Genomic DNA, 26,098 nt, shown 5'->3' with positions numbered 1-26,098 from the left:
CTGGGTCTTGATTGTCTTCCAACCATCGACCTACTCAACCTGTCAACGGGCACCTTTTTATTTTTGGCTATGTTTTTCCAATCCATTTGTATCTAATTTCTCACGTTTTTCCTTTCTGATAATTATATTCTAGCACTTGACTGGTCTTTTTGCATAAAAATTATTCTTCTTTTTTTTTATCCCAACAGACGACAACTAACTTTATCATTCTGTTCGGATAAGTTTCAGTAATAATTAATTAATATATAGTAATGACAATAATTGAATAGTAATAATACAGAATTAAAATGACAAAATTTTTTTATATTTAGATGATGGTATATTAATGTATGTTAATAACATATTTTAATTAAGATAATAAAATGATATGATTATATTTTCAGTCAAATTAATAATTTATCTCTACTTATTATATATAATAGTATATATTATAAAAGAAGTATATAATGAAAAAATAAATAAATTGTTTACCAATATAATTATATTTATATTTAAATAAATAATTATTATACATAACCAAATTAAAATTTTATATTTAATAAAATAAATAATAATTATTTATATTATCATATTAATTCAATTTTAATAAAAATAAAATTATTTAATCATCAATAAAATTTTATGTGTCCAATAATATATTTTTTTAATTAGTTTCAAACTTTTAAATTTATTTTTTAACAAAAATATATAGTACATATATACATATGTAGATATTTCGTATTCATATTAAATAATAAAAAAATATTTATATTTTTTTACTAAATTACTTGAGAATTAAATAAATATCACAATAAACAAAAACTGTTTCAAAAATGTAAAATATTGTCAACAAAGAAGTAAAGAAAGATAGAAGAAATTAATTCATTTAACATAGATTAATCAATCCAAAACATAAATTAGTCAACTTAACATAAATTAATCAATTCAAAACATAAATTAGTCCATCAAAATAATAAAATTCATCTATTAAACATCCAACATCAGTTTGACAATGGTTCCTAAAACCATAATATAGTCTTGCATTTCGTCAACAACAACCTCCATTTTCAATTACTTGAAAATTCGAAGAATGCAAAAAAACAAAACCAACAAAATAACAAATAAAAAATATTCAAACTTGATATGTGATATTAGTCATTAACTGGTAAATTAAGTAAATTGGTCATGAAAAAAATACACCGATCAGGAGGACAAGTCATTAAAGCTTTAGCCACGTTGGTTTATCGATAAGCAGTTTAAAAGCTTTTGTTTATAGAAGGGAATTTAATCTCATACGAGAAACCTCTTAATATAGTTCTTCTGCTAAAACATGCGCTTTTGAAATGGTTAATAGTTCTTTAACTGAATTTGAAATAGTTCGAACTTCAGCCAAATATTCTTCTTCATAGACCGTTGTCAAATGTCTCGTTTTATTACCTGATAAATTAAGCAAATTGGTCATGAAAAAACTATGTCGATCAGGAGGACAAGTCATTAAAGCGTTACCCATGTTTAGTTCATCGATAAGCAGCATAAAAGATTTTGTTCATAGAAGGGGATTTAATCCCATACGAAAAACCTCTTAATATAGTTCTTCTGCTAAAACATGCGCTTTTGAAATTATTAGTAGTTCCTTAACTGAATTTGAAATAGTTCGAACTTTAGCCAGATATTCTTCTTCATAGACCATTGTTAAATGTCTCGTTTTCTTTCGCATTAAAGATTCTTACATCTCATGTTCGGATTTTGAAGTAGGAATTTCGGGTGTTGGAGCCCCATATGAACTATCCAGACCATGAAAATTAAAATTCCCACTTAAATCTTAGGTAATTGGTGTCTCACTTGTAGCATCCAGACCATGTTCATCACCATTCCTCTTCCTTTATCTTCGAGGGTTTAGGGATGTCTCACTTGTAGACCCATTAGCTCTATCCCTTCCATACATTTCTAATATTTTCATGTAATTTCGCACGCATTTGTTTTTCAATTCCACTGCTTCAGGTTGATCCTAGTATGAATAATTATATTAATATTTGAACAATATAAAAAATGGCAAACTTATGATAAAGTAAGAGATTTATCTTTATTAGTTGCTCCCAAACTTCATCTTTTGCTTTGAATCGTTCAGTTGTTGGATTCCATGTAAAACCACTCATTCCATGTTTGAAAACATATAAACAACATATGCAGTTGTATATATGCTCTTTATTAATGTCTAAATTTGAAAATGCATTCCTCACTTCTTCACGCACACAATCAATAGCGTGTGATGTGAATGTTCCACCCGATCTACGACTACACAAATGCTGATTTTAGAACGAGTATACTAGGACATCATCCATATGATCTGACTAGTGGATCATTTTACTTCCTGTGTCTGCATTTCTGTCCCTCTTAACCATTGTCGAAAACACATATGAAAATACCAAATATAATTATATACAAAAAAAATATAATATGTTTACAACAAAATAAATTCTAAATTGTAGCATTCAATTAAAATATTTAAGTTATACAGACATCATAAGTCATACAAATATCATACACCATACAAATATCATAAATTACACAAAATATAATCAACCCACATATCAGCTGTTATTGCATCTCTAATTATTTCGCCTTTTTTTATTTCTTCAGTACTGTCCCTAAAATTACAAATACTTCGTTCGTCTAGATAGACATTTCGGAGTTCTTCATCAACCTCTCGAAGAAGTTCATCAGTTTGATCCTCTCCCCTTAAATAATTATACAAAATACAACAAGCAAATATGATGGTATTAACAGTCTTAATCTGATAATGAGGTTCAGTCGATATTTGGATAATTGGAAAAAATTTCTTTAGAACTCCAAAGGCACGTTCAATTGCATTACATAAGAAAATATGTCATAGATTAAATAGTTCACAAACATTGTGCGGTGGATTCATAGAGTATTCACTTAAATGGTAGCGTTTTCCTCTATGTGGTGTAATTAGTACACTACGCAACATGAACCCAGCATCGACAGGGTAAAACTTACCTATAAGCAATAAATAAATTAAGTTATAACATTTTTCTTCAAAAGTATATATTACATATCGAAATTAAATATATTTTAATTACTTTCAGGAATTATTAGAGGATCATCAACTCTATTTAATGCATCTTTTATTATTCTTGAATCTGATGTGGTCCCCTCCCACCCAGCTAAGACGTGTGAAAATTTCAAATCAAATGTACAAGTTGCTAACAGGTTTTGGGTGGGAAAATCTTTTCTCCCGCGAAACCGTAGAGCATCTTTTCTGGACTCTTTAACATGTATATGTGCTCCGTCAATCACACCAATACAATCTTAATATTAATTATTAACTAATTAATTAAATATGCACTCGTGTTAAAATAATTAATTAAACGTATATAACTTATATATATACCTTAAAAAATTGAAAGAATTTGGGATTGTTGGCTATTTCCGGAGGGACTAGTGATCAATTTGGCTTATTAATAAATTTATCGGTCATATGTACTATACATCGTAACACATTGTGAAAATAACGACTTGTCGTCTCTCTGGATCGTTGAAAAACCCAAGATATGACTCGATTTTCTCATTGTGTCCTAATAGATAAAATGTCTTAAGTACTTATTCCTCTACAGTTGCACGAACGGTATGCCTGAGTCCACCATCTATAACCAGTAAAAGACATAAATTCATAAAAGATGAAGCTTTCATCCTAATTATATGACGACAAAAATCACTTGATAACAAATTTTGCATAAGCTTATCTCGAGCTTTCTCTCCCTCTAGTCTTAATTCATGAGTGAGCCTATAATTTATCTCGCGCTTTTTTATGAATTAGTAGCCCATGAAGTATGATAAACTGGCATAGTAAAATAACTGCATGTATCAAAATATCCATATTTCTTATCTAATGTGTGAACAGAAATGATACCAAATGCCTGAAACAAAAAGAAACAATGAGTTTAATTATTCCAAATCAAAGCAAGCCATAGTATACATTTTAATTAACACACACTTTCACCTGTTTGGGGAATAAATTTCTAGTAATATTTATTTAACTTCATTCTATGTTAACAGAGTTCACATAACCCTCATCTGCAAGTTATAGTTTCCCTAATTATCGGCTCCACTCCCTCTCACACAGTGCAAAGAAAATCAATTTTTTAAAAAATTTGGGGCGGATTCGGTTTTGGCAAAACCCACACAGAACTAACTCCATTGCCATCCCTAAATAGATTTACTATTATGTCTAATTCATTAGTGTTTCAAATAGAAACTAGCTAAATCTAAATATGGTATAATCTTGATAGTTAAATCCTACAAGAAATTAATCATACTAACCTAACCTACTAATGGAACAAGGGATGACAGTTCGAGTGTGTAGCCAGGTTCAGCAAGATTTGCCACCAATGCCACCTCCCCTAATTTTTCCTAACAAGGTGGAAGAAAAAATCAGTAAGTAGTAAAAAAGCAGTGCTAACAAGGTGTTACAAGGAGGTATTGGAGATATTCAATGAGATGCAAAGAAAAAAAGTTAGGCCTAAAAAATTTATCTTGTCAAGTGTTCTGGTTGCTTGTGCTAATGTAGAGGCACTTGATCAAGGCAGGTAGATTCATGCTTATGCAAAAAAAAAATTCTATCAAATTAGATGCAGTTTTAGGGACTGATTTAGCGGACATGTATGTTAAATGTGGGCGCATTGACTTTGTAACAGCCTCGAAAATTTAAAAAGGAAATGTATATAAAGAATATAAGTGCAGAAGCGAAATAAAAGATTCTAGTTAATATCCCTTACACAATAACTTAAACGTACTAATAATACCGAAAATAAGTCATCTAAAGGAAAATACTAAGAATGAAAGACTATAAAAGAAACTAATAAACATCTAGGTATCTACTCGCCGTCGTCTTGTAGATCGGGCTCGGGAACCAAGTCCTCCTGATATGAAATGATTAAGTAAGGAATGAGCTACACTAGTCCAGTAAAGACATCACACTATATCACTGTCACAGAAGTAAAGGTTGGTAGAAAACCAAAGACAACCAATGGAGCACAAGTTTCAAGTAAATTTATTTATCAATAATCAAATCATTTACCGTCCACTTACCTCAGTGGGATTTATAAAAACGACTCATGGAAACAGTAACATCATAAATATCACGAATTCATACATAATCTGTATCATAATACATGTCATACTTTTATATTTTAATCATCAAACAATAGTTACCCCATTTTTATCAGCTTACTAGTATCCGTGGGGATCCATAGGGGTCTCCGCTACACGTGAACCATTCTTTTAACAAATTTAATTTCCAGGGCCGTCTCCATACCCCGTCCGGTATGGGCACCAAATAATAAAACCTCAATACCCCGTTCGGTATGAGGGTGAAGCAAGCCGTCCCCATACCTCGTCCGGTGTGAGCGCCAAAACATTGAAAGTCTCCATACTCCATCCGGTATGAGACAACGTTCGCGGTAGGGTTCCCTATGGACCTGGTCCATCCACCATCTCCTAGGATATCTAGTGAGGCTATCAACTTATCCATTTATCAATTCACATACTTTTTCTATTTTTTTCTTAGTTTTCTGTTTCCCACATAAACATGAATACTTAAATAAGTAACGAGCATCCAATAAGGCAAGCATATCATCGAATTCACAAAATCAAGCTATAATGAAGTAAACAGTGATTCATGCATTCAAAATCATAGAATAAATAAATCATATACCATACTGCAATTAGACTGTAAAATAAAACAGGAACTGACATAGAAATATGTCATGTTCAGGCTCCATTAGCGACTATAATAATTATGTATATCTATTTAATTCATACAAATACAGTTTTATCATTTATTAGACTTTAACCCCGTGATAGAAAATAGGGTGAGGGGTCCTTACCTGATTCGAAGTCGAAAACTGGATTTTTTCACTGCGCCTACAAGCAGTCCCTGGGTTCCCTGAATTTTCTCTCGGGAACTGAAACGTACTTACGGTACCTACACATATCCCAAATAACTCAAAAATCAAACCCGAGGCCTATTCGGCAAATTTTAAAATTTCAGCACGACGGCTTCGCCGTGCTCTAGCAACGGCGCCGCCGCTAGTAGTGGCGATCCACCTCGAGTTGGCCGTTTCTGGCCGTTTTCAGCCGAATTCGGCTAAACTTGCATTGGTTCCTGTGAGAAAACACCCCTAGGGCCCTCGGTGGGCCGAAAAAATACCGAAAACTGAAACTTACCGGCGGCGGGGCTCTCTGGTGCGGCAGCTCCTTCGGCCAGAGTCGCGATTTGGTATTTTGCTCCGATCAACCTGTAGAGGAAGGAACGGTGGTCACAATGGTGTAAAAATTACATTGAACGAGAATCGGAAAGGGCCTCATCGGAGACGAAAACTGAGAAAACCTGCGGCGGCGTTTTCTAGCCAATTGGCTAGTGTTTTAGCTCCAATTTGGCCACAGGTGGGTTTAGAATCGAATTCTGAGCCAATGGCAGAATTTCTGTCTTCTCCGGCGAGGACTCTAGCGGCTAGGGTTAGGATTTGGGTGTAGATGAGATTATTTATAACCTTCCGTTTTTAATCTGAGTAGTCAATTGCGATTTAATCTGGGCCACCCGATCAATGTTAAAAAAGAAATGAATTTAGGCCGTTCAACGCGATACAATCTGGACCGTCCGTGCGCGTGTAATCTGGGTTGTCCGTGCGTGCTTTTGATCTGGGCCGTCCGTGTACGCAAGAACGGATCTCAGCTGTTCGACCGCGCGCACGCGGATCGCCCACGTAGCTCCTTTCTGCGTGGCCTCCCGCATCAGCGTCTCTACCACGCGGCGCATTCTGTTTGGCCGGAGGTTCTGACCAGACAGCTGACGTGGCGTAATTTTTTTAAATTACATTTTGACCCCCGATTTTTAAATTTTCTTTCAAAAATACCCCCAAAACCTAAATTTTTACCCCTTTTTTCTCAAAATCGCTTTCAATTAAATCCCTAAAATAATTTTACCCCTTTTTATTATTATTATTATTATTATTATTATTATTATTTCTATTTAATTAAATTAAGCTAAATTAAAACCATATAAAAATTCATATATTCATATAAAAACTACAAAAAAATAAAAATAAAATAATACTACTAATAATAATAATAATTAGGGTGTTACAACTCTCGCCCCCTTAAAGAAATTTGGTCCGTCAAATTTGCCTCTTACACTTGATCAAACAAATGGGGGTACTGGGCTATAAAGTCTGATTCTAGTTCCTATGTAGCCTCCCTTAGTGTGTGGTTCTGCCATACAACCTTTACAAAGGATATTTTTTGGTTGCGGAGCAACCTACTCTTTCTATCCGTAATACCAACTGATACTTCCTCGTAGGATAAGTCTTCCTAGAGTGGGAGGGGTTCGTGAGCTAAGACATAAGAGGGATCCGGGTTGTATTTGCGTAGCATGGACACATGAAATATATTGTGGATCTTGAAAAGCTCTGGAGGTAGTGTTAGTCTGTAAACAGCAGTACCAATCCTGTCTAAGAGTTCGAATGGTCCAATGAATCAGGGGTTCAGTTTTTCCCTCTTGCCAAACCTACTAATTTCCTTGAAATGAGTGACCTTGAGGAAAACCCGGTCCCTTTCCTTAAACGCTAAATCTCTCCTCCGGGTGTCCGCGTAACTCTTCTGTCTGTTCTGAGTCATCTGAATGTTCTTTCTGATCTTAACTATCTTTGATGTGGTCTCCTCTACTAGCTCCAGGCTGAACAATTTTTTATCACCCACTTCTTCCCAACAAATCGGCGATCTGCATGGACACCCATATAACGCCTCATACGGAGCCATACCAATGCTCGCTTGGTAGTTGTTGTTGTAGGCAAATTCTATCAGGGGCAGATGGTCGTCCCAATGGCCCCCAGAGTCAAGGACATAAGCTCGAAGCATATCTTTAAGTGTACGGATTGTCCTTTCTGATTGTCCATCAGTCTGAGGGTAGAAAGCAGTACTGAGGGACAGCTTCGTTCTCATGGTTTGCTGAAAGCTACTCCAAAATCGAGAAGTGAACCTAGGGTCCCTGTCAGACACCACTGTCACTGGAACTCCATGTAATCTGACTATTTTTTGGATATACATTTTTGCCAACTTGTCCAAGGAATCGGTCATTCTGATGGCTAAGAAGTGGAAAGACTTGGTGAGTCGGTCAACAATTACCTAGATGGCGTCATGTCCTGCGCGTGCCTTAGGTAACCCTGTCACGAAGTCTATGGCGATATGTTCCCACTTCCATTCCGGAATCAGTAAAGGCTGAAGTAGCCTGCCTGGCGTTGATGCTCTGTTTTGACCTGTTGACATATCAAGCACTTAAACACAAAGTCAATTATGTCCATTTTCATCTCATTCAACCAAAATTGGGGTCGCATGCTTTGGTACATTTTGGTGTTTCCGAGATGCATGGAAAACTTTGAACTATTCACCTTCTCTGACTCATGTTGAGATCCTTATGAGTGAATATGTGTTTCAAACTCTTATTATCAGTATAGATATGAAATGTCTCTTCGTATAAATAATGGCGCCAAGTATTCAAAGCGTGTATGATTACGGCAAGCTCTAAGTCATGGGTGGGATAATTTTTTTCATGGCTCTTTAACTGTTTGGACCCATAAGCTATGACCTTCCCATGCTGAATTAGGACACAACCCAAGCCTAGATAGGAGGCATCACTGTAAACTGTATATCCCCACTGATCCACTCGGTAAGGCCAGCACAGGTGCAGTAGTCAGCTACTTCTTCAGTTCTGAAAAACTTCTTTCATATTCCTCATTCCACCCAAACTTGGCATTCTTCTTTGTGAGTCAGGTTAGGGGAGCCGCTAGGCTAGAAAATCCTTCGAAAAACTTGCAGTAATAGCCCGCCATTCCCAGAAAGCTACGGATTTCTTTAACTGATGTCAATTTCTCCTAGTCGAGCACCGCTTCAACCTTTTCAGGATTCACTGATACTCCATCCTTTGATATGATGTGTCCTAGGAAGGCGGTCTGCTCAAGCCAGAATCCACACTTACTCAACTTTGCACACAGCTTCTTTCTTCTGAGAACCTACAAAACCTAGGCTAGATGGTGAGCATGTCTTCTCTGCTTTTTGAATAGACCAGGATGTCATCGATGAACATGATAACAAATTGATCTAGGAATTCTCTGAAGACCTTGTTCATCATATCCATGAAGATGGCTGGGGCGTAGGTTAGCCCAAATGGCATGACCAGGAACTCATAGTGTCCACACCTGGTTCGAAAGGCCGTCTTGGGGATGTCTTTTGTTCTTATTTTCACCTTATGGTAACCTGATCGCAGGTCTATTTTAAAGAAGACCTGCGCACCCTGCAACTGATCAAAGAGGTCATCAATTTTGGGAATTGGATACTTGTTCTTGATTGTGACCCTGTTCAATCATCTGTAATCAATACATAGCCTCAACATTCCATCTCCCTTCCTGGCAAAAGTGACTCCGGTTCCCCAAGGGGACACACTGTGTCTGATAAAACCACTGTCTTACAATTCAGTGATCTGCTTCCTCAATTCCTCCATCTCAACGCGACTCATGCGGTAAGGAGCAACCGAAATAGGTTGGGTGTCAAGCTGTAAGTCTACGGTGAACTCGACTTCCCTGTCTACTAGTAGTCCGGGCAGCTCATCCGAAAATACATATAGAAAGTCTCGTACTACCGGGATCTCTTAAATACAATTCTCTTTCTTGAGTTTGCCTAGTTAGAGAAAATAGCAAAGTTAACGCACTCGACAAGTAAGAAAATTATCATCAAGTAATAAGTACTAAATAATTTTATTCATTTGTAAAATGACTCCCTATTTAGAGGATTGAATACAATCTTTTTGCTAAAACAATCTATGGTGGCGTGATACGCCGCTAGCCAATTCATCCCTAAAATTATATTAAAATCTCCTGTGTCTAATTCTTTCAGGTCTACACTCAGTTTTCTATTTGCTATCTCTATAGCACAAGCCTTGTAGACAACTTCTCCTATTAATGTTGCACTCCCAGCAATAGATACAATTAACATTGAATCCAGTTTATCAGGCAATACATTAAATTTGGATGCAAAAACAGGTGAAACAAATGAATGCAATGCACCAGTGTCAAACAAAACATGAGCAAAATAGTTACAGATAGTGTACATACCATGTGCTACGTTTGGATCGACATCGGCATCCTGCTGGATGAGGTTGTAAACCCTGCCCTAGATAGGAGGTCTTCCCTGATTCTGGTTCCTTGGGTACTCTCTCGCATAGTGTTGGGCACTACCACAAATGCGACAAGTATTGTTGAGGCGGTAACATGGTCGGTCCCCGTGATCTCTGTCGCAATGCTGACAGATCTTACCACGTCCAACCATTGGAGCCTGGATCACCGGTCTGGGCCTCTTGTTCAGTTGGACAGGCGCAGTAGGTGCTGGTCTACGGAGTGGAGCTGAGGGTCGGTGGTTCCATACTGGCCGAGGGAGGGTGTGGAGGCTCCTCTCAACTAACTGTGCCTTGGCCAGGACAGCTGAGTATGTCTTGAGCTCCAGTAAAAATAGATGTTCCTTGATCTCTGGGCGGAGTCCCCACTAGAACCTCCTGGCCTTCCTGCTCTCGTCCATCAACGTCTTAGGGGAGTATCAGCCCAACTCTAGGAACTTACGGGCATATTCTGACACCGTCATGTTTCCCTGGACCAACTGGACAAACTCCATCTCCTTCAGGTTTTGGATGTGCTCTAGAAAGTACTCTGCATGGAAGGCTGCTAAGAATTGTTCCCAAGTGACTAGAACAGGCATGGTGGTCTGCTTGAGTTCCCACCAGCGGTCTGCTACTCCCACCAACATGTAGGTAGCAAGAGTGACCCTCTACTCGGGAGCCACCGCTAAGGTCTTGAAAACCTTTTCCGTCTCCGCTAACCAATACTGGGCATCTTCAAAGGAGGATTCCCCTGCAAAAGTGGATGGGTTCAGTCTCCTGTACCTCTCTACGTAGCTTGGGTCAATCATGGAAGGAGCTGGGTCCCGCGGAAGAGGAACTGGGCCAGGCTGAGGATAAACTGAGGGGCCTGTGGTGGTACTTGCTGGTATGGTGGGGGCACCGGATTATACTGTGGTGGTGTCGGGCAGTACTGCGGCTGAGGCACTGGATTATACTGCGGTGGTGGCACCGGGTGGTACTGTGGAGGAGCAGGCTCGTACCGAGGTGGTTCAGGATTCTCTTGCTGCAATGGTGGCTCAACTTTTGGCAGTGGGGGAGAGTTGGGTAGTTCCCTTCTCTCCTCTCGACCCTGTTGGGCAGCAATGAGCCTCTCCAGCATTTCAAATATTCTGTCAACATCCTCTCGAAGCGAACCATCCCGAGCTGTTCGATTTAGTGGGGGTCTTCCTCTTCTCATCTCTCTGCACCTGCATTTCACAAGGAATGGTTTAGCAATGATTCATTGGTTTGGTGTTTCTATAAGTATCATTGTGTAAGGGATGAGTCCGAGGAACGCGGCTCTGATACCAACTGTAACAGCCCCGGAAATTTAAAAAGAAAATGTATATAAAGAATATAAGTGCGGAAGCGAAATAAAAGGTTCTGATTAATATCCCTTACATAATAACTTAAATGTACTAACAATATCGAAAATAAGTCTTCTAAAAGAAGCTTTCAATTAAATTCCTAAAATAATTTTACCTCCTTTTATTATTATTATTATTATTTCTATTTAATTAAATTAAACTAAATTAAAACCATATAAAAATTCATATGTTCATTTAAAAATTACAAAAAAAAATCAAAATAAAATAATACTAATAATAATAATAATAGATGGGGTGTTACAGACTTGGCTTGGGATGTTTTTGAGAATATGAAGGACAATGAATTTTTATCTTGGAACGCATTGATGGGAGGACTAGATATGCATGGCAGAGCGAGGATACTGTTGAACTCTTCTTCAAAATACAGAGGGAGAGGGTATTGAAACCAAATGGGATTACTCTTGTCTGTGTTTTAAATGCTTGTGCTCACGCAGGATAAGTTGATAAAGGTCTAAAGATATTTAATTTAATGCAAAGATTTATGGTGTTGAGCCAAAAATAGAGCATTATGGTTGTGTGGTTGAGTTGTTAAGAAGAGTAAGGCTCTTGGAAGAGGTAGAGCGAAAAGCTTGCAATTGTTTTTGGATTGTTTAACACAAAACCAGGCACTCAAATTCACATTATCAAGAACTTGAGGGTGTGTGAGGATTGTCATTCTGCCACCAAGCTTATTTTAAGAGTTTATAGGCACGAAATTATTGTCAGAGATCGTGTATTAACTAAGATCTTGGAAATGAATTTGTAGAGAGTTTGACAAGAGGAAAGAGCCCTATAGTCACTCATTGTTTTAGGGTTCACTTTGGGACCAAGCAAACAAATAGTAGTGGCATTCACCTCATGAAGGAGCTTGCAATTCATGAAAAAGTTAGAAATAGTTCTAGCTATCTCACCACCAAGATTACTACAGTCTCGCTTTTAAAAGTCAGTTGTATAACCATCAAGCCCAGGAGCCTTGTTCCCATTGAGGGAAAAAATGGTTTGCCTGATCTCATCCTAAGTAAATTCCTCTAGCAGCATACCTTTGCAATATGAAAAAATCTCTATCTGTAATAGGCTTTTGAAATAAGAAATTTATCCCCCCAAAAGATCTTCATCAGACTTCCCTAACAGGTTCTATTCTGATAGAAAGCCACAGTCTCATTCTAAATTTGAACTCTTCATTCTGCCATCAGAGCTACACTATAAAGAGTTCCTAATAGTCTTTTTTAATCTTTTGGAGCTTACTATTTTAGTAGACACCAGTCTTCTGATCTTCAAAATCTATCCAAGAAATTCTTGACTTTTGCTTGAAAAAGCTTACTCAGCTGTACTAAGTTCTCTATTCTTCACGGCTAGCCTTTTCTCTTATGCAGCAAGAGAGTCATTTCTAAATTTCAAAGTAGGCATTGAATATTCTCCAGCTCAGCTTTAGATATTCTAGCCCTCTAAGAAAGATCTCCGTTCCTACGGCGATTTAATCAACGAAGGCATCTAAGGCCGGATTAACTAACCTAAGCGATCATTTCAAGAATGGAGTATGTTCATGCAAGGATTTTGAGTAAAAGTTCTTAAAATGTTGAGTTCTTAAACAAAAAGCATATAAACTTGCAAAAATAACAATGGGTAACAACTCCTCTTCCACCACAGATTCAAGCTTTGAAAAAAGAAAAAAATAAACAGAGGAAGTTTACCATAACCAAGAAGAACATTGTTCAAAGAAGATTAGAAGGTGAAGAACAAAAGAAATACATGCAAATCAAAGAAAAAATGAAAAAAAAATACATGCAAATAAAAAAAAACGAAAAAAATTGATGCTGGAAAAATCAAAGAAAAAAATACAAAAATACTTACCGATTGAGAATGTGAAGAATGCAAATCAGAAGTAGAATCAAGAACTCAACCTTTGGAAGCAATCAAAGAAGAAAAACAAGCAAATATCGATCAGAGAAGAAGATTGGAGCTGTTTGTCCTCCATGCGTGCGTCTTGATTGAGGAATAAGAGAAAATAAGGTTTTTAATTGTAAAGATAAAAATGAAATTAATTATATTAGATGGGAGTATAAGGGGAAAAAAAAGGCATACCGATCACATAACATCAATTCAATAGTTTAAAAATTCATCATAAATTTATCAGTCAAATATCATTTGTTACAATTGAAAGTTGAAACAAACACAATTTTTTCAAGTACAATGCATTAAAATTCTATCATTCACTATGATCCAAACAGAGGATAAAGGCATTTAGAGAAAATCAAAATTCCAATCCTCTTCTTTCTACAACTCGCAATTTTTTTTTATTCTCTATTCGCCACTTTTATTCAACTCACTTATCTCAATCTTCAAATTTATAATTATTCTTATTAGTATTATCATCTTTAATTAACTTGTATAATTTATAAACAAAATACAAATAGATTTTAAAAATAAAAAGTAAAAAACCTTCCTGTACAACTGAAATCTTAAAATAGTCCTTTTCTTTTAACTCTACTATTCTTCGCATCTACTGACCAAAAACCAAAACTTTTAAGTATTTTACTGAATAAAAAAGAATTGGGAGGTCATAAGGCAACAATATTTACACCTCAACTCCAGAATTGACAACTACCATAAAAGGGTATTGTGTGAGAATGAAGGCAAAAAGGATTGATGATTCCAAGAACTAATTCCTTCAATTGATTATAATCTTCAGACAACCTGCAATGTGTTGAACAATAAATACTTGAAAAAAATTCAAACGAAGTTCATAAAATAATTCATTTTGTTTCCAGGATAACTAAATATAATAATGATATTAATATCTAGTATTACATATTCATCGGTTCTAAGCAACTTAATCAACTCCTAAACAAGAATAGGTTTCCAATCAAAATCTCAAAAGGAATTTTACCCAAACATGGTTTTGAATGAAAAAGAAAAAACCATCCATTACATCTAAATAAATAGCTCAACCAACTATATCATCAAATAGTAGCAACATTCCTCCCTTTAATCAACAAAACACAAAAAAAGGAGGCCCTTGACCCAACTTAAAATTAAGGATGACTTATGAAGAGGCACCACTTCACAGAGCTTGAGATTTCTTGGATTTGCTAGTTGCCAACTGGGTCTCGGGCTGCAAAATCAGAGTCAGAAAATAAGAGATGACAAACATATATATATATATACCTTCGTACTGTAAAATTTTTAACACACTTTCATTCAATCAAATTACCTCCTTCTTCACAGGCTCTTCTTTCTCGGACAAAATCAACTCAATGTGACATGGAGAAGACATATAGGCTGCACAAAGAATGACCATTTACCATCAACAATAATAACCGATTTTGATTTACTGAATCACAAAATAACAGGCTTTCACAACATACGGTTTATTCTTCCGTGAGCACGGTAAGTACGGCGCCTTTGTTTCTGTGCCTGATTTACCTGGATGTGTGATATAAAGAGTGCATCTACATCCAAACCTTTCACCTGAAAATTTTTATTTAGCATTGTTAAGCATACAATTTTGCTTACATAAATATTAAGGCTTAAGTACATTTCTGATCCCAGCATTTATTTATTTTTGTTCTATTTGGTCTCTACTTTGACTTTTTAAGTTAAATTGATCTCTGTACTTCTAAAAAATACTTAAATTAGTCCCTCTTCTTTTGTTGGTCTCTAACATCATTATTCAACTCTGCCATGTGTCATCAAACTTGCCACATGGCAGTTTTTTATTGAACATTTTTCCACTGACGATTTCATGTGTTGTCTGACATGGCCTCTGACATGTTAAAGTCATTAAATTTGGACGGACAAAATTAAAATTATTCTTCTTCCCCATACTCTCTGTCAATACTCTAGCAACCAGCTTGAACAACACATCTCTCCTCCAGGCTTATCTTTCTTGTCGCTCAGACTTCATTTTTTTATCCTTCTTGTAGCTGCTCCAGCTACTCCTTTCATTAGTGTCGACAGTGGAAGAAGGAAAAGATTTATGGGGTTCTTCTGGATCTGGGTGAGGTTTTCTGTGGAGATTGAGCTACATGAGGATGTGGAAATCTGGCACTGACGATCAATATTGGTCCGATAAAAAATGGAGGATTTGTTTCTGGCTGCCATTAAAGGACTGACCTTAAAAGGAATCGTGTTGTCAGTTATTGTTGTTGCAGTGCAGTTTACATATTTTGGTTATGTAAAGGCAGATATACAGAAGAGAGATTGGGGATTTAGATATTTGAAGAGAGAACTGTTTGGTTTTTTTCTTTATTTGGACCAGTTTAGACTGATTCAAATTTAATAACTTCATATATCAGATCTCCCGTCAAACAATGCATGATGTCTAGCACGGAAAAGTGTTCGATAAAAATTGCCAGGTGACACATGGTTTAGTTGTTGACAGAGGTAGAGACCAATAACAGAGAGGGACTAATTTGAATATTTTAAAAAATATAGGGACTAATTAAAAGACAAAATCAATACAATAACCAAATTGAACAAAACAAAAAACAGAGACCAAAAATGTATTTGAGCCCATTAATACTTATACTCAATTAAGAATATAACAAGAAAGAAAGGGAAAAAAGAACATACTTCAGCATTGCTCTCCGCATTCTTCAGCAAATCAAGAATGAACTTGGCTGATTTCACTGGCCAGCGACCTTGACCATTAGAATGCCTGTTCTTTGCTTGAGCAGTGCGTCCAACACCACCACAGAATCGTCGGAAAGGTATAGCCTGCTTGTGAGCAAGAACATCCTCCAAGTACCTTTTCGCCTTGGCCAAAGGAAGCTTTCTGATTGCGAATGCAGTCTCCCTTGTGTTCTGTGAAGACAGTTAAGAGAGGGCATGATATGTTAATCGCTACAGAAAGGACAGGTCCATGACAAAGGAAGTAATTTCAGTTCTTAACAGAACTCACAGGAGTCCATCTAACAGAATAAAAAATGTGTTAAAAACAGAAACTACAGAAAGCTAAACAAGAACAAGAAAATTAAATCATTCCACCACGCGCTTCCTAGAAAAAGCTTTAGACTGAACTATTTACTGAACCTTTGGTCACAAAAAACAACAGAATTGACTCATTAACAGTGCAAGCATTTCCCTAAAGTTTAAAAGAGCCCTGTCCAAAAGAAGCAACAAAGCCCTGATTTTTTCTTCAGCTTTGGAGTGAAAAGAACTCATTGCATTACCAAATTAACCAACAGAAGTCCAAATAGCTGAACTGATCAGAAACCAAATTCTACAATCCACAATACAAGCAACATATATACACACAAATTACAGTTAAATGATCATAATAAAAAATGGAAGCCGCATCACAGATCCGATTATTTAGAAACAGAGACAGAAAAACTAGACCTAAATCCATGAGGAAAGATTATGTCACCACACTGCTTCCTATGGAAGTACAGATGTAGCAGTATTTACTGAACCTTAAGTTACTGAAACGACAGAGGTTCACCCAATAACATTGCAAGTAATTTTCCTGAAGTTTACGAGAGCCCTATCCACAAGAGGCAACAAAGCCCTGCTTTTTCTCTTCAGGTTTGTAGTAGAAAAACTTTAAAAATACTGACAGAGGCCCCAAATTTCCGAAACTTGCATTTAGAATCCACATTCCACAAGCCACAGTACAGGCAACATATATAAGCAGAACTTTCAGTTCAATCGATCACAATAAAAATGGAAGCAGCACAATAAATCTAGTTAGTTAGGAACAGAGAATAAAAGAAAAACTATATCCAAAATCAACAATGGTAGATGGTTGCACCATGTTGCTTCATAGGAAAGGATTTAGCAGAAGAGTATATGTAGCATTATTTACTGAACCTTCAGCAACTTAAAACTACAGAGGTTCACCCAATAACAATGCAAATGATTTCCCTGAAGTTAACGAGAGCCCTGTTCACAAGAGGCAACAAATCCCTGCTTTTTTCTTCAGGTGTTTGAAGTACAAATATCCACTGAATCACCGAATCGCTGAATCAACAGCAAAAGAGCCAAATTGCTTAAACTAATAACCACCTTCTTTGCCCCAAAACACACTTCAAAGAACATTTATGCAACTGAATCAATAGCTTCAAGAGGCAGAAAAATACCATTATCTCCCCTACAACATACGCAAATCCACTCTAGTTCATAATAAATTCAAGCAAATCCTAATCACTACTAGGTCATCTTTGTTATCCATCACATGAGAATGGTCAGCCGTTCTAACTTGCCGATCATATTATTTATCAACATAACCAACAAAAGATCTACTAGAAATCTCGTCAAAAATGAGAACATATACTTCAAGGTAGTACTTCAACTGATGTGTTACTCTTTTATATAGAGAACAGCAGTCAATTTGAAACAGAATGTTACTGCGGGTATGCCATCATTTACTGAACCATCAGCCACAGAAAACAAACAGAGGTTCACCCAATAACGATGCCAACTCGATCTCCCTGACGTTTACGAGAGACCTGCTCATAAAGAGGCAACAGGCCCCTGCTTTTTTCATCAGGTTCCTAAAAAATCCCATCCCAACAGCTCAACATTGGAAAGAAAACTCAAGTTTCATTTGAAAATACGGGGAAAATACTGCCCAGATATTCGCAAATAAGAAAAGAATCGAGAAATATATGAATACCTTAAAATGAACCCTGAGATCGGAGCCCCTCGCTTTGCAGGCTGCAATATTAACAAAGATCTTAATAACAACAACAGAGTGCATAACAAGAAATACCTTCATAAAAACATGAAAAAGAGAAGTAGAAAATAGAGCATACACTTTGTCGGATTGTCAGGCTCCCTTGAATACTTCACCTAAACCAAGCAAATAGAATCACATTAAAAGAGAAAATATTTATAAAAAAAAAAAAATCAAAAAATAGTACCAAGAAGGGAAATGAGGTACCATGGCGGCTGCTGTTACTGCTATACTTCTGCCTCAAACTGAGGTCTGGTTAGCAGAAGAAGCAAGGAGAGGGACGGCAGGGATAGGTTTTATAAAGGGTTGATAAGAAGAAACCCTAATCCGTTCTTGTGTGGAGTTGGGCCTATGCTAGAACCGTAAACTCGACCTTTATTTAAATAAATAAACCCTGATTTAAAAATAATTAAATAAATGTATTACATTTTAAAAATATTTCGTTTTTAATTTATGTAAACCCCATGATTGTTTTATAATTGCAAATAAAAAATTGACGGTAATTTTTTGTAAGGTTTAAAATTTGCTTCATATAATTAGTTTTATAAAATTTAATAACAGTGATTAATTTATTTTATATATAAACCATGCAAATTGTAAAACATAAATTAAATGATAAGAAAATATAGATAAAAATTATTTTTGAATTTTTTAAATTTAAAAACAAAATTACTAAAAAACCATTGTGGTCAAAATGCAACATACTTCATTCTGGTAATTTGAAATTATTTTATTTAGTTTAATTTTCTCTTATTTGTAAATTCTATATAACTGGTCAATATGTCATAAAATAAAATTTGTAATAAAACAATTAAAAAGGATACATAAGTAGAAATTTAATAATTTATAATAGATTTATGTTAGAAAAAATTATTCTCTAAAGCATACATAATCATAATAAAGTAAAAGTATAAAGAAAAAAATACAAGTATTTTACGTGATTTGATAGTATACCTGCATTCACGGGTAAAACTTGCAAAAAAAAATTCTACTATGTAATCTAATAGTATATTACCGATAGATTAGCAAACTTATTTATAGAGAAATTAGCTGAGTTCGTCACAAATAACAATTATATAGTATATACATCAAATATTTCTCATGATAAATACAAAGAAAATTCAAATAAATTATTCTCAAAATATAGATAAATATCGCTAAAATTTAAGACACATCAACAAATTTTTTCCTTGATTTGAATTTTCTCTATCATCAAAGCAGCTAACCATTTTGTCGCACCGTCTCGCCAATATGCCTCCACTGGGGCACTATTGAGTATCACATACTTCAGCCAAGTTTAGGCCGCACCTAAACTTGCTATCTGATCCCTGAACAAAAAGACATATGTCATCAAGTTCTTCACATACAACACCAATCATTTGACCAGGATCTGAACTCCTGGTTCCTGCAAATCAATTGATCCCGCAGCTGACAAGTTATATACAACCAAATTCTCATACCTCTGTGGTTGTCTAATCTGTCTTCGCTCCCTGTCTGTTGCAATATTATATGGTTGTTGTTGATCAGGTACACTATCACCTTCTTGATTAAGATCATGTACTTCATTCTCTGGACCATTTGACTGAACTTCAAATTTTGCTTGTTTTCTGACACTGTGATCTGATTATACTATCCCCTTCTGACTGTCTAATGAAGCAGACTTATTAAATATCATATCTCTGTTGATAATCAACCCTGAAGACTTGGGATCATTACACCACAACCTATAACATTTCACTCCATATGCATACCCTAAAAATATCCACTTCTTTGCCCTCGACTCAATCTTACCATCTCTAGCATGAGCATAAACATGACAACCAAACACTCTCAACTGAGAGTAATCAACACGTGACCCAGATTATATCTCAAAATGAGTATTACTTTCAATAGTTGTGAATGGAGATCTATTAACCAAGAAACTAGTAGTATTCACAGTTTCTGTAACGGCCCCAGAAATAAAAATGAAATGTATGTATTAAAAAGTTCTAAGTGCGAAAGCGAAATAAAAATTCGGATTAACATCCCTTACGCAATAATCAAAAACGTATTCAACGTATGAAAGAATAAACTAACTAAGGTAAATACTAGTAATAAATGCTATAAATAAAACTATAAAATCCTTAGACGTCTACTCGCTGTCTTCCTGCGGGACGGGCTCGGGAACCAAATCCTCCTTATCTGAAATGGTTAAATAAGGAATGAGCTATATTAGCCCAGTAAAGACATCACACTATCTCACTGTCACAGAAGTAAAGGTTGGTAGAAAATGAAAACGACCGATGGAGCATAATTCATGATAAATTTATTTATCAATAATAAAATCTTTTACTGTCCACTTACCTCAGTGAGCTTCATGAAAACAACATAAGAAAATAATAACATTATAATATCATGAAATCATACACACTTTATAACATAACATATATCATACCTTTGCATTTTAATCATCAGACAACAGATTTTTCTCTTTTATCAATCTACTAGTATCTATAGGGATCCATAGGGTTCCCCGCTACACGTGAACCATTCATATTGATAACTTGATTTAGGGCCGTCCCCATACCCCGTCCGGTATGGGCGCCAAAAACCATAAACCTCAATACCACGTCCGGTATGAGGGTGAAACGGGCCGTCCCCATACCCCATCCAGTATGGGTGCCAAAACACATAAGGTCTCCATACCCCGTCCGATATGAGAGACCACGTTCTCGGTAGGGTTCCCTACGGATCCGGTCCGTCCAACATCTCCCAGGATATCTAATTAGGCTGTCGACATCATCCATTTATCAATTCACATACTTTTTTTCTATTTTTCTTGGTCTTAATTATCCAATCAAACATAAACACGTAAACCAGTAATAAACACCAAACAAGACAACAACGGGTTCACCATAATTCAAACCATAATAAACGAAACCGTGATTCATGCATACAAAACCATAAAATAAACCATATTGCATTTAAAACTGTAAAATAGATCAAACAACAACTGACCGAAAAATACATCAGATTTGGGCTCCATTAGCAACCTTAATTAATTATACATAATTCATAAAATACCATTTTATCATTTATTGAGCTTTAATACCGTGATAGAAAATGGAGTGAGAAATCCTTACCTGTTTCGGAGTCTAAAATTGGCTTTACACTGCGCCTACGGGCAGTCCCTACATTCACTAAATTTTTCTCTCGGAACTGAAATACACTTCCGGTACCTACACGTATCCCGAAAAAACTCAAAATCAGACCCAGGGCCTACTCGACCAATTTCAGAATTCTGGCACGGCGGCTCCGCCGTGCTCCAGCGATAGCACTGCTGCCCACAGCGGTGATCCGCCTCGGGTTGGCTGTTTTCGGCCTAATTCGGCAAAACTTGCATTGGTTCCTGCGATAAAACAACCCTAGGGCCCTCGGTGGGCCAAAAAATCCCAAAAAATTGAGACTTACCGGCGGCTTCTCCGGCGCGAGTCGCGATTTGATGTTTTACTCCGATCAACCTGTATAGAAAAGGACGGTGATCACAGTGGTGTAAAAATTACATCGAACGGCAATCGGAAAGGGCCTCATCGGAGGCAAAAATCGAGGAAAGTTGTGGCGATGCCACTGGACTTCGACGGTGTTTTCCAGCCGATTGGCCAGTGGTTTGGCTCCGATTTGGCCATAGGCGGATTCAACATCGAAAAACGAGCTAATGAGAGAAAATTTACCTCGTTTGGCAGTCGAAAAATCCTCCGGTGCGGCGGCGAGTGGCGGCGGCCCCTCCGGTGACTGGGTCTTCTTCTCCGGCGAAGGTACTGGCGGCTAGGGTTTGGGGTTGGGTGTGGATGAGGTTATTTATAACCTTCTCCTTTTAATCTCAACCGTCCATCACGATTTAATCTGTGTCGTCCGATCGCGATTAAAATGAAAATAAATCTGGGTCGTCCGCACGCGTTGGGATCTGGGTCGTCCGAACGCGTGAGATCTGGGACGTCCGCACGTGTGAGATCTAGACCGTTCGATCGCGTGCACGCGGATCACCCACGTGGCTCCTTCCCGCGTGGCCTCCCACATCAGCGTCCTTGCCACGCGGTGTGTCTTGGTTAGTCGGGGCTGCTGACGTGGTATAACTTTTTTAAATGACGTTTTGACCCCCGATTTTCGATTTTCTTTTCAAAAATACCCCTAGAATCTAAATTTTCACCTCTTTTTCCCAAAATCATTTTCAAATAATTTCCAAAAATAATTTTACCCGTTATTATTATTATTTTTATTTTTATCTAAATTAAATAAAATTAAATTAAATTACAACCTTATAAATTAATTAATAAATAAAATAAAATCAAATAAAATGTAACGGCCCCGGAAATTTAGAATGAAATATGTGTATTAAAAATGTCAAATGCAGAAGCGTAATAAAAATTTTGATTAACATCCCTTACACAAAAACCAAAAACGTGCTCAAAATATAAAAGAACAAACTAACTAAAAGAGATACTCGAAAATAAGAACTATAAATATAACTACGGAGTCTTTAGGCGTCCCCTTCGTCGTCTTCCTGCGGAACGGGCTCGGAAACAATGTCTTCCTGATCTGAAATGGTTAAATAAGGAATGAGCTATACCAGCCCAGTAAAGACATCACACTATCTCACCGCCACGGAGGTAAAGGTGGGTAGAAAACACAAAAAAGACCAATGGAGCATAATTTATAATAAACTCGTTTATTAACATAAAAACATTTACTGTCCACTTACCTCAGTAAGATCCATAAAACAACATATGAAAGCAATAACATTATCATCATCATGAAATCATATGAACTGTATAACATAATACTTACCACGCCTTTGCATTTCAATCATTAAACAACACATTTTCCTCATTTACCAGCCTACTAGTATCCATAGGGATCCATAGGGGTCCTGCTACCCGTGAACCCTTAACATTTATAACCTGATTCCAGAATCGTCCTCATACCCCGTCCGGTATGGGCGCCAAAACCATGAACCTCAATACCCCGTCCAGTATGAGGGTGAAACGGGCCGTCCCCATACCCCGTCCGGTATGGGCGCCAAAACACATAAGGTCTCCATACCCCGTCCGGTATGAGAGACCCCATTCCCGGTAGAGTTCCCTACGGACCCGGTCCGTCCACCATCTCCCAGGATATCTAGTCAGGTTGTCCACATTTTTCACTTATCAATTCACATAACCTTTTTGCCCTTTTTCTAGGTCTCAATCATCCAATCATACACAAACATGTAAACCAATCATCGACACCAAACAAAATAACACAGTATCGGATTAAGCATAATACCAACCAAAATAAAAGAAATCATTATTCATGCATACGAGACCATAATATAATTACATCAAACATCATACTGCATTTAATGCTGAAAATTAAATCAGACAATAATAGACCAACACTGTATCAGACTCGGGCTCCATTGGCAACATTAATCAATTATACATTTATAAAGTCACACAGTACAGTTTAATTATTTATTTAGCTTTAATACCGTGATAGGAAATAGGATGAGGGGTCCTTACCTATTTCGGGGTCTGAATACAGCTCTACAGTGCGCCTACAGGCTGTCCCTAATTTTCCTGAATTTTTTTCCAGAAAACTGAAACGCACTACCGGTACCTGCACGTATCCAAAAAAATCCCAAATCAGACCTAGGGCCCCTTTCAGCCAATATCGCAATTCCGGCACGGCGACTCCACCGTGCTCCGGCGACGACGACGCCGCAAGCGACGGCGATTCGCCTCGGTTTGGCCGTTTTCGACAGTTTTCGGCCAAATTCGGCCACGCTTGCATCGGTCCCTGCGATAGAACAACCCTAGGACCCTCGGTGGGCTGAAAAATCACGAAAAATCGAAACTTACCGGCGGCGATGCCCTCGGGTGCGGCGGCTCCTCCGACGTGAGTCGCGTTTTGATGTTTGGCTCCGATCAACCTGTAGAGAAAAGAACGGTGATCACAGTGGTATAAAATTTGCATCAAACGGAGGCCGGGAAAGGCCTCGTCGGAGGCAAAAACCGAGGGGGGGGCGCGGCGGCGCCGCTGGGTTGGGTTTTCCGACCGTTTGGCCGGTGGTTTGGCTCCGGTTTGGCCATAGGCAGACTTAGCATCGAAAAACGAGCAGGGAGGAAAAAATTTACCTCGATCGGCGGTCGAAAACTTCCCCGGTGCGGCAGCAGCCGGCTCCTCCGGCGTCTGGTTCTTCTTCTCCGATGAGCACTGGCGGCTAGGGTTTCTTTGGTCAGGTGTGGGTGGGGTTATTTATACCCTTTGCCTTTTAATCTCAACTGTCCTTCAAGATTAAATCTGGACCGTTCGATCGCGATTTAATTGGGATTAAATCTGGACCGTCCATCGCGATGCAATCTGGGCCGTCCGTGCCTAATTTAATCTAGACCGTCCGTGCGCGTGAATCTGGACCGTTTGTGCGCGCAGGAACGGATCTAGGTCATCCGATCGCGCGCACGCGGATCGCCCACATGGCCCGTCCCCTGGTCAGCGTTTTCTTGCCACGCGGCATGTCCTAGTTGGCCGGGGCTGCTGACTGGGCCGCTGACGTGGCTGCTGACGTGGTGTAACTTTTCTAAATTGTGTTTTGACCTCCGGTTTCTGATTTTCTTTTCAAAAACACCCCCAGAATCTAAATTTTCACCCATTTTTCCCAAAATCAATTTCAATTAAATCCAAATAATATTTTTACCCAATTTTATCATTATTATTATTTTTATTTTCATTAAATTAAATCAAATTAAATTAAATTAAATAAAAAATCAAATAAAATTCCAATAATTACAAAATAAAATAAATTGAAAATAATAATAATAATAATAATACACTTGGGGTGTTACATAAAATTCCAATAAAAAATAAAAATAAAATAAAAGTTACTTTTTTTTTTTTGGTTGTTACAGTTTCAGCCCAAAATTTGTCTCACATCTTAATGAGACATGTTTCGTGCTCTATCACAAAGCATTCTATTCATGTGTTCTACAATACCATTCTGTTGTGGTATCCTAACACAAGTGTGGTGTCTCACTATACCTTAGGTATTACAAAAATCATCAAACTCATGATTGCAAAATTTCAATTCTTTGTCAGTCCTAAGAAACTTGATCTTTCTCTATTTGCTTCTCAATCATGGTCTTCTATCTAACAAATGTTGAAAATACTTCTTCTTTGGATTTCAAAAAAAAATACTCATACCTTCTTAGAGTAATCATCAATCAATGTCATAAAGTACCTAACACCACTTTTAGATAAAACTCTGTATGGATTCCATAAGTCAGAATGAATATAATCCAACTTACCTCTGATATTTTGCACTGCCTTTTTGTTGAACTTCACTCTAGTATGTTTGCCAAACACACAGTGTCCACATAAACCCAAAGCTCCTTCTTTATACTCATTCAACAAACTTTGTCTGCTAAAGACAGATAATCCCTTATCACTCATATGACCCAAATGTAGATGTTACAACTGATTCTGATTACTGCTTCCTGATGCTATAGTAGCTTCCTCTGAAACTACATTTCCCTGAAAAACATACAGTGTAGATTCTAAACTACTCTTCATGAGTACCTCGGAGCCTTTACACACTTTAAAAGTACTATTCTCTGCATGATATTTATAATCCTGAGTCGCCAATGTAGAAAGAGAAACCATATTTCTCTTCATCTGATGAACATGTCAACATTCAATAGTTCTGATGATACCATCAAACATTTTTAATCTAATATTACCAATCCCAGCTATAGATTACGAACTGTCATCTCCCATATATACGATACCACTCATTTGCTTGTAAGTAACAAACCAGTGTCTATGTAAACACGTGGAATA

The 26,098-nt window shown here is 37.1% G+C and overlaps 1 protein-coding gene and 4 non-coding genes across 5 annotated transcripts; all 5 read right to left on the bottom strand.

The window, feature by feature from the left end:
- Positions 1 to 14,341: 14,341 nt before the first annotated feature.
- LOC110825807 (Ribosomal protein L22p/L17e family protein) lies at positions 14,342 to 18,593 on the bottom strand. Its single transcript, XM_022056307.2, has 7 exons — positions 18,455 to 18,593; positions 18,327 to 18,363; positions 18,188 to 18,228; positions 16,144 to 16,374; positions 14,937 to 15,039; positions 14,783 to 14,850; positions 14,342 to 14,683 (listed from the first exon to the last, which is right to left on the bottom strand). The coding sequence occupies exons 1-7, from the start codon at positions 18,455 to 18,457 to the stop codon at positions 14,633 to 14,635; spliced, it is 534 nt and encodes a 177-aa protein (XP_021911999.1). The 5' UTR covers positions 18,458 to 18,593; the 3' UTR covers positions 14,342 to 14,632.
- LOC148253521 (small nucleolar RNA snoR74) lies at positions 16,583 to 16,706 on the bottom strand. The gene has a single exon (XR_015812956.1). It is a non-coding gene; the product is annotated as a small nucleolar RNA snoR74 (small nucleolar RNA).
- On the bottom strand, positions 16,963 to 17,090 carry LOC148253520 (small nucleolar RNA snoR74). The gene has a single exon (XR_015812952.1). It is a non-coding gene; the product is annotated as a small nucleolar RNA snoR74 (small nucleolar RNA).
- Positions 17,360 to 17,488, bottom strand: LOC148253519 (small nucleolar RNA snoR74). Its single transcript, XR_015812935.1, has one exon. It is a non-coding gene; the product is annotated as a small nucleolar RNA snoR74 (small nucleolar RNA).
- Positions 17,923 to 18,055, bottom strand: LOC148253518 (small nucleolar RNA snoR74). Its single transcript, XR_015812945.1, has one exon. It is a non-coding gene; the product is annotated as a small nucleolar RNA snoR74 (small nucleolar RNA).
- Positions 18,594 to 26,098: the final 7,505 nt, after the last annotated feature.

This window comes from Carica papaya, chromosome 6 (genome assembly GCF_054855325.1).
Source record: "Carica papaya isolate Zhongbai chromosome 6, ASM5485532v1, whole genome shotgun sequence".
Classification (NCBI taxonomy): domain Eukaryota; kingdom Viridiplantae; phylum Streptophyta; class Magnoliopsida; order Brassicales; family Caricaceae; genus Carica; species Carica papaya.
Note: the sequence above shows the minus strand (reverse complement) of the source record. Positions and strands in the feature narration are given on the sequence as shown.

Excerpts from the sequence above, each read along its gene's own strand:
- LOC110825807 (XM_022056307.2), bottom strand. Across the intron at positions 18,229-18,326 it reads GCCTGACAATCCGACAAAGT|CCTGCAAAGCGAGGGGCTCC; the intron begins GTATGCTCTATT and ends TTAATATTGCAG. Across the intron at positions 14,851-14,936 it reads TGCTCACGGAAGAATAAACC|CCTATATGTCTTCTCCATGT; the intron begins GTATGTTGTGAA and ends TTCTTTGTGCAG.